The sequence below is a fragment of the Mesocricetus auratus genome, unplaced genomic scaffold (genome assembly GCF_017639785.1).
Source record: "Mesocricetus auratus isolate SY011 unplaced genomic scaffold, BCM_Maur_2.0 Super-Scaffold_100006, whole genome shotgun sequence".
Lineage (NCBI taxonomy): Eukaryota > Metazoa > Chordata > Mammalia > Rodentia > Cricetidae > Mesocricetus > Mesocricetus auratus.
The window spans coordinates 91,649,555-91,658,994 of record NW_024429190.1 but is presented as its reverse complement, the minus strand read 5'-3'; the positions used below and the strand labels follow the sequence as shown (position 1 = coordinate 91,658,994).

The 9,440-nt window shown below is 42.6% G+C and overlaps 1 protein-coding gene across 1 annotated transcript in view; it reads right to left on the bottom strand.

The window, feature by feature from the left end:
- Positions 1-323: 323 nt before the first annotated feature.
- Sh2d4b (SH2 domain containing 4B) overlaps positions 324-9,440 on the bottom strand; it is an 86,859-nt gene continuing 77,742 nt past the window's right edge. The window contains exons 7-8 of the mRNA XM_040747662.1: positions 8,008-8,228; positions 324-3,118 (exon numbers count right to left, since the gene is read on the bottom strand). Of these exons, the coding sequence (XP_040603596.1) occupies positions 3,026-3,118; positions 8,008-8,228 (314 nt within the window). The 3' untranslated portion in view covers positions 324-3,025. The remainder of the gene's footprint in view (positions 3,119-8,007; positions 8,229-9,440) is intronic.

Genomic DNA, 9,440 nt, shown 5'->3' with positions numbered 1-9,440 from the left:
AAGACCTATGTTCTCCCTCACCCCCTTTTAGCTCATGAACCCTTAAATGCCCCCTAAGAATACTTGTCACACAGGAATCTCCAAGAATCTGTACCCCAATTTGCCCTTTAATTCCATGAAATTTATCTTCCATTAAGATGCATATTGTTTTTTACAGCTTCTATTTCTAGTTATAGATTGTAAATTTTCCTTCTGCTGAGTCTTGGAGCTGACTGGCTGTTTTTCATTATATTTGTAAGGCATGTGGAAAAAAGAGGGGAGGCCATTCCTTTATTTGAGAATTCTGACATTTATTAGCATAATAAAACTCTCAAGATGAAATTGCAGTTTTCCAGACAGTAATTTCATTTGCAGGACAACTTACAAGGAATTTATTTGAAAGCCAGGTAAAACCTAAAATATATGAGACGTGCAGAAAGTGCAGGCTCCAAATAATATGAAATAAATGTGTTAGGGATGGAAAATTCAGCTCTTATCTCTCACATATTAATTAGCAGTCGACAGGAACCACGGCCAAGATGTCAGGTTTTCAACCCATCCTGTACTCCTTTCAAAGCTGCTGCTGGAACTTTCTTCCAGTGTGTGGGAAATCATCTTGTGGAATCCCCTGACACAGCACTGTGTGGTTGTGGACAGCAAGGTGTTTCATTTGGACATAGATACCCTATTTGTCACTTAATTGATCAGCCAGAAGAAACTAATGATGACCACACAAAAAAATCTTCATCTCAGTTGCACAGAGGTTTAGTGAGATTTGGTGGCCTGAATAACTTTACATGCTGGTACACAGCAAAATCAGAACAAAAGTAGATATTCTTTGTGCAGGTAGAAATAACATAATTTGGAAAGAACTTGGCTGTGGCTTGAGAATACCATAGAGTTCAGAAAGCAGAGTCCCTCTACCATCACTTCATTTCATTCATACACTGATACAGGCTGACTGGAGGGAAGCAATGGAACTGATTCATAAAATTGCTATAACTTAACATATTGGGGCCAATCGTGCTGTCACACACATGTCATGCCAGCAATCAGGAGGCTAACACAGGAAGATCATGAACTCAGACCAGACCTGAGCTACATGATAACTTCCAAGCCACTTGATCTACCTGGCAATACCCTAACTCAAGGTACAAAAAGGAAAAATACATGTTTGGAAAGTAAGTACTCTCCTTGGGTCCCCAGAAGGTGGAGACTAAGTATGATAGCTACTTGACTCAGGGGTAGCATCCCAGAAGAATATCCCAGAGAGGTAAGAGGCAGAGAATGAGTGACAATAGGGACGTAGGTGTACCTGGCTACACCATCATTCATGATTGTCTTCTAAGAGACTGCATCAAGGGCTGGCTTTTAGAACAATCCCTCCAGGAGGATGAAGGAAGAAGACATGATTGACCAACCTTTGCATTATCTCAAGGCTCACTGCGCAACAGGGCGTAAATAAATAGTAACCTTTGTTTGTTTGTTTTTACTAAAAGGAAGAGGTAAAAAAGGGGGGACCCACGCATAGTGGTAATACATAATCCTGGAGCATGGGAGGTGGAGACAGGAAGATCAGTAGTTCAACAAAGTGGGTTTAGTGTCATGATGCATTACTTGAGATCCTAGCTCAAAAACGGGGGGGCGTAAGTGATCAAGGACAACTGAAGTAATTAGATATTCTGAGTCCACTGATGAAGAAGACTAGAAAATTCGGGCCAATGTGTCTTAAAGAGCCTTGTGATATCATGTACTAAAAACGTTTCCTTCCCCAAAAATTCAGTATCAGTCTCATCAAGCCAAAAATATGTAATACAGCCAATACAAAAATAACAGCAGCAAACAATAAGACAAGTCCAGAACACAGGATATTTTTTTCAGAACTGCCCAATTTGTGCAATAAAGGAAGAGAGGCGTTCTCTGAGACTTAAAAGAATACATACAAATCTTGTTCAGATTTTAAATGAAGAAACTACAAAAGATGCCTTCTAGTCCTAGCCTTTACTGAAGAGGTATTGGTAGTTGACAATCGCTAGAGAAGACATGTCACTATTCTTGGAACATGTGGCCTCTAGTAAGAATTCCATGGTGCAATGAAAGGTCACATCCATGCACATATGGGTGGTACTAATTGGACTTAGTGAGTTATTTTTTTTATAAATACCTAATGATGGGAGCACACTGGGGTAGACGGAGGGGGGAGGGCGGGGGAAGGGAGACAGTAAATATTGTCATTTTTTCATTGTATAGATGTATGAAATTCTCAAGAATAAAGAAAAACTGTTTAAAAGATAAGCAAATACATGCCCCCCTAAGAACCATGTGTGACAAAGTGTCATTGGCATATGTACACGTGAGGCTGAAGAACACGGTGAGTGAACAAAAGCAGAGTCAGTCACACGAAACTGACTGTAGTGGTAGACATGGGTGTGGGTGATGTCCAAGAAGGAGAGAGACAGAAGAGCCAAGAGATTGAGTGGAGAATAAGAGATGCTTGACACAACTCTCAAGGCAGGTAAAACAGTTCCTTGGAGCCAAGATATGAGATAATGTATAAGTGGTTAAACAGCCCTCCCACAGTGAGGGATGCTCTCTCAGTCTGATCTCTTGGAGAAGGACCTGGGCCCTGTAACTATATGACATAGTTTAGAAAATAATTTGTGAGAAACCATTGCACATTGGTGTTGGGACTTTTTTCAGAAGGGCATTCACTCAACAAACACTTATTAGGTGTTGACCCTATATTAAATGTATGGTTCGGCACTGGAATTGCTTTTGGTTACTAAAATATTCACTCTAGGAGTTCTGCTTAGCACAACCATGACAGTCAGGCCTCCAGGAACATTGGTTATTTAGAGTTTCTGTCTTGAGTGTTGGGATTGGACCAGTCTCACAAATGCAGTCACATTTTGCAGGTCACATTTGGAAATTCGTTCATCTTATGGGTGGTGGGTCTACTAGAAGGCCATGAGACTTTGAGTTGGGATATTCTTAAGTTCAGTTCAATATAGGAATATTCAAAGGAATCCATAGAGGAGGAAAAACATCATTCAAACAACAGGTGATAGTCTGGTGGGCTATCCCTCTGTCCACAGGGTTCCTGCAGCAACTCTCCCCCTGAAACAGTGATTATTTCCTCCTAAAGGGAAAAAGAAGAAAGAAAATCAAATTAGGATCAAGAAAAGATATAAATGCTCATGGGGAATCAGGTAGAGAACTGGAGATGAAAAGAATAAGGTCATGCACCTACCTCCCCTCAATCAACTTTCCAGAAATAAAAGCAGAAATCTTTTAAGAAAAAAATGAAATGCATCAGTGCTGCATGAGAAAATAAGAAGGAAGACCACCGACAAGTAATATTGTGGAATAATTGTTGAAAAACAAATGAGTGCCTGAGAACATGTGCAAGCTGTGGGCAGATTTGATACGCAACTCCAGTAAATGTTTGCCCCTGTTCTTGGTAAAACTGAGGAGATCCAAAGTACAGACATTCCCATAGCCTTCAAAGAGCCACTCATTGTTGGCCCCAAACCTACAGCAGAAGATGCTGGATTTGGGAAACAGAAATTGTCTATTAACTGATAAACTTGAGATTGAAAGTTGGAAAACTGTCTCATTCTTGAAGTATTTAAGGACCACCTCAAAAACAGAGAAATGCCAAACTCAAAGTTCAACAGATTTCTAAGAAAATACCAAGCTTATAAAGGAAACAGAAGGAAACTTTAAGAGATCTACATTATCTTTCTCACCGAGCTAAGTCATCCATGAAACAAGAGAGGGCTGTTATAAGGGGAAAAATGAGCATGCAATTGAAAAACATAGCTGTTTAAATTAGAAAATATTTTCAGCAGAATAGATGTAACTAACAAGCAATTTGGTAGACACAGGAATTGTAATATCAAGAAAAAGATACCTAAAAATAGAAAATGAACTGTGAATAAGACAAGACTATTTTCAAGTGACTGACTGGAAGTAGCCACTAAGTATATGAAAAGACACATCAACACCAGTGGCCATGAGAGAAATGCAAGCTAGAAAACAGTGAGCTATAGTGTTTGCCCATGCGATGGAAGAAACAGCCATATATGATTCTAGCAGGAACATGAATTGGTGCCTTGTTTTTGGATAGCAATCTGGCAGGTCTTCTGTAATTAAAATGGGCATACTTTTATTTCCAGCAATTTCAGTTCAAGGAACTGATCCTGGAGACCATTGCACATGTATCCATAGTGACAAAGTGACAGATACATAGTACAGAAGTCTCTGAAACACTGCTCATGATCATGAAACTGGAAGGTGGAGAGACTGACACAAAAGGAGAATGAGTAATTAATCTGTACTCTACACCCATACCAGGGAGTCCATGGCGCATTTACAAGTTCTCCTACATATACTGATATGTGGGATGATCCACCAGACATAGTTTTGAGTCAGATTCTTATGAGTCACAGGCTAGCCTTAAGCTCACTATGCAGTTGAAGATGACCTTGAACATTTTATCCTCTTTTCTCTGCCTCTTGAGTACTGAGATCGCAGGCTCATGTGTACACTATTCACCCAGTTTATTCGATGCTGGGGATCAAACCCAGAACTTAGTGATATGCAAGCATTTCAATAACTGACCTTCATTTTAATAACGGACAGCACCTCCTGATGATGGTGTTACAATATTTTTCATCCCTTTACACGGTGATACCTCATTGAAGAGGAAACTGAGCCACAAACGCCTGAGTAGTAAGCAGTCCAAAGCCAAGCATAATAATAAAGTTGGGATTTAAACTTGGCATTCTGTTCCAGGACCACGACTTTAAACGCTTCCTTCTACATATTATTAAATATGGAGTTGGAGGTTAAATTGTTGGGTTATATGCTGTAAAACTCACAAAACTACAAAGGCAGGTGTGGTGACATATACCTCTAATCCCAGCGCTCATATGACAGAAGCAGGTGGATCTCTGTGAGTTTGAGATCAACCTGGTCTACAGAGTGAGTTCCAGGACAGCCAGGGCTGTAAGCAGAGAAACCCTGTCTCAAAAAAAATCACAAAACTATGTATTTTCTTATGTACATGAGTTTTGCTATTACTGCCCAGCAAATAACACACAGCACACTAGCAATTCAACACAGAAGATGGAATTGGGGGTCTGGAAATAGATGAGGTTGACATATTAATGTAATCACAAACTAATAGCATAATTAAAATTTAATTTGTCAAAACTGACCACCAGACCTCCATGTGGGCATGGATGATATCTCTGTGTAGCGCTAGAATAAAATTGCTGATCTCCAGAATTTAAATATGGAATGAATAAAGCCCTTCTGAGACATCTGGTCTGGCCTTCCTGTGCAGAAGCTACCCTGAGAGCTGGGCACTGACACTTTGATTGAAACACTGGTGGAGACAAGGAGCCATAGCTAGTGAAGTAGTTTGTTTTGAGTAGAAAAAAAACAAACACAGGGCTCAGTGGAAAGCACAAACTGGAGAGGAAGGCAGTCAGAGGCTTAACTCTTGATTGCAGCTGGTACCAGCCATGAGAACTTAGCCAAGTGCCTTGGGCTCCCTGGTCTTGGTTTCTTGGTCTGTGAAGAGGGCTAAGGTACCTCTATAACATAGGGGACACAGTAATTATGAGGGCATGTATGCTTAACCCAGAACAATGCTACCAGAATCCACACACTCTCTTCCTCCTACCCCGGCAGTTTAAAGATCCTTCCCAACACAAGTAGAAATCCACCCTGACCAAGTCTAGCTCCACAGTAGTACTCTGAGCACAAGTATCTATGAATAAACAGTTCTCTCTCTCTCTCTCTCTCTCTCTCTCTCTCTCTCTCTCTCTCTCTCTCTCTCTCTCTCTCTCTCTCTCTGCTTTTGGTGTAGTGTTGCTGCTGCTTTGGTTAGTTGGGAGTTTTGATATTGTTGTTGTTATTTATAGCTATGTAACCAAAGCTGTCCTTGAACTGGTCATTCTCCTGCCTCAGCATCAGTAGTGCTAAGATTACAGATATTTCTAGTAATGCCTAGCTAGACGGGTGATTTTTTGCATCTTTTATTCATAAGGCCAGGTGAGGAGGTATGTCAAGAACTGGGTTTTTTGTGAATGAATAAATTTTTTTAAAAGCAATATACAATTCAAGAGACACTATTACGGAAAAAATCTCAGTGCAAGCAATTCTGTGACACCTTCTACACCTGGGAAACTCAAGTAGCTGTTAGACCGAGAGTTCTCATAACTTTTTTCCCAGAATCTCTGAGCCTTCCCTTCTTGTTGATGAGGTACAGCTGTTCTTCCTGTTATGACAGCTGCCAACAACTGCATTAAACCAAAAGCTGCTTCTCACTATGATATATATGAGACATTTGTAAGACAGCATCTTTCCCGATGTGGGTCGATGACAGACAAATGATAGAGTACTGGACACAGGGTCTCCATACTCAGTGGACAGTCACAGGATGCAGTTGTAGATACAATCTTGTTTAGAGTTCACAAGGTCACAAATAAGCACTGTGTGAGTGCTCATATGTTTGATGTTACACTTTGAGTGTGCTCCCCAACAGCCTGTGTTCCAGACATGAGGGACAGGACCCAGAATCATGTCAAAGGGCTCTGCCTCCACAAGTAGATCAAAATCATTACCTCAGGAATGGGTTCCTTGTTATAACGTGAGTTTTCCCTTATGCAAATGTGTGTGTGTGTGTGTGTGTGTGTGTGTGTGTGTAAGAGAGAGAAAGAGAAAGAGAGACTGAGAGAGAGAGGGAGAGACTGAGAGAGAGAGGAGGGAGGAGAGAGAGAGAGAGAGAGAGAGAGAGAGAGAGAGAGAGATGCGTGTGTGTCTGCATGTGTATATGAGAGTGATCTTGCCTGTGCACACAGGAAAGTGTGGGGGCCAGAGGTCACTCTCCAACTTAATTTGTGAGACAGGGCCTCTGAGCCTGAAACCTGCCATCTTGGCTACACTGGCTGGTTGATGATCCCTCAGGATCTGCCTGTCTCCACCATCTCACTCTCAACCTAGAACCTGGGTACAGACGTATGCTGCCATGACTGTGTTCCACATGGGTGCTGGAGCCCCGAGCTCAGGTGTGATGCTCACAAAGCAAGCACTCTACCCACTGAGCCAGAACCACAGACCCATATTTGAACCCCTCTTGCACTTGTCCATTCTCTTCTTCTCGCTTCCTCCCTCCCTCCTTCCATCTTCCGCATTCTTTTTTTTTTTTTTTTTTTTTTTGGTTTTTCGAGACAGGGTTTCTCTGTGGCTTTGGAGGCTGTCCTGGAACTCGCTTGGTAGTCCAGGCTGGTCTCGAACTCACAGAGATCCACCTGCCTCTGCCTCCCGAGTGCTGGGATTAAAGGCGTGTGCCACCAACGCCCAGCTCATCTTCCGCATTCTAACAGGAGATGATGTAGCAAGAAAATCTCCTTAAGTATCACTCTCCTTGAGTGACAGTCCCTCCATCTTGGACTTCTGAGATTCCAAAACTAAAACTATGGGTTTCTTTCCCTTATGAATTGATCAGTATGTTTTGCTCTGTTGTAAGGGCAACAAAAACCAAGGATATGGAAGCTCGGTGAGACTAAATGACCTGGACAAAGTCACACATGTCCCAAGTGGAGCAACAAGATCAGACAAGAAAAGAGGTGACTCTGTTGTAGAGATGAGTTGCTACAGCCACATGGATGCTTGCTTCAAAGCTGCCAGAGTTCTGAGCAGCAGCTGTTCCGAGACGTGAGACTAAGACAAGGGCTTGGACAGAGAGCCAGCTGTCAACCCCTGTGCTGACAACAGGCACTCAAAGGAGAGAGGCCTGGGGGGCAGGGTTACAGATGGATAGGAGGTCAAAGAATGAGGCAAAGGGGAGACCATGGACCCCTAACCGCCCTGGACAACCTCTGGCCTCTTCTACCTGAACGTGCCGTAGTTCTGAGACCCTGCAGCCTTAAGCTTGTAGCCTGCACTTGCTCCGTGCTCTCTTCAGCCTAATTTTCTGCCAATTCCACAACTTACTAACACTTGAAAGAGGAATACCTTGTGGAAATCAATGAGATCCGTGAGGGTGGCATGGCGATTGGGGTCCACTCCCAGAAAACTGTAGAAGTCCCCAGAGGCATCCACAAGGAAGTGCTTGAAGCCTCTCTGCAGGCGGTAGGATAGGGTATAACCCCAGATCTTCTCACTGACCCGGACCAGAAATGCTCCCTCGGTCATATTCTCCAGAAGGTCTTCTGCATTCTCTCGGCTAATAATTCCTAATGTTTAAAAAAAAAGGAAAAGGAAAGGAAAAATTAAGAGGCCTTTATAAGTTCTATACCTCTTTCTACTCCACAGCCAAGTCATCCCCAACCCCTTTCTCTCTGGCTCAGTTCACAGGTCAACCATGCTGTCTGGGGTATGGGAAGGAAGGAGAAAGGCCTGGGGAGGGGGGTTGCTGGTCTCTGCCTGCTGTTGCAGAAGTAATAAGCCACAAGCCTGAGGACCGCATTCCTATGGACCAGAGTGGCCCATGCTTTCTTCCAAATTAAACCACACTAATCTGGATTAATTAGGTAAACAAGAAATTACTAATGAGCTGGAATTAATAGCATCTATTGATTACAAATACTAGAGAGACTTAAAGTCCAGAGTTAATGACTAACCAGAATGATGAAGGACCATGCCACAATGACCTGGTACAGTAGATGAAACCTGAATAGTGCTTTCCCTTAAGGTAGGAGGACCCAACCTTGTGACATTGAAGCACAACTTTGTCATAGCAAAATCATAACACCTTGAGTATGTTTACAATTTTCTTTACAGCTGTCTTGGGGCACATGCAGCCCCTCAGCATGAAGGAAGCTTCCTCTGAATGCCTATGCATACTGAGCACAAGATTCCTTAATGGGACAAATAATGAAACTCCATTTCCCACAAGACCTTTCTGAGGTGCTTCAACCTATGCCATGTGGTACCATCACAGCATGGAGGTCAGGTCTGGCCTTGGAATTACTTATGCATTGGCAGCAACCCCTAGCAATGCTTTCCTAAAGATGCCTTCATCCAAGTGATTGGGAAAAGCCACATGTTGGCTGAGTCAAACTCTGGAGATCATGGATGTAGGAAAAGGCGAGGAAGCCAGAAGAGGTAGATTTATTCTTCAGTGCCTCCCCATACCAAAGCATCTTCTGACAAACACTTAACTTCTCCAATGCTTTTTGATATTTATATGAATATAACCCAGACCTATCCCACAGGTACATTATGGCTTTCAAATCCAACAAAAACATTCCAGATTACAAGGGGGAGCTCTTGAACCCCAGGCTGATGGCTGAGAGGCCAGACTCCATGAATGTAGTGTCAGTGAGGAATCTTCAGAAATCTCTGGGGCCTTGGGTAGTAGATCAGCATTTACCATGGCCTACAAATGAACTTTGGGAGCCCATTCCACATAGAGGGATGCTCTCTCAGCCTGGACACATGGGGAA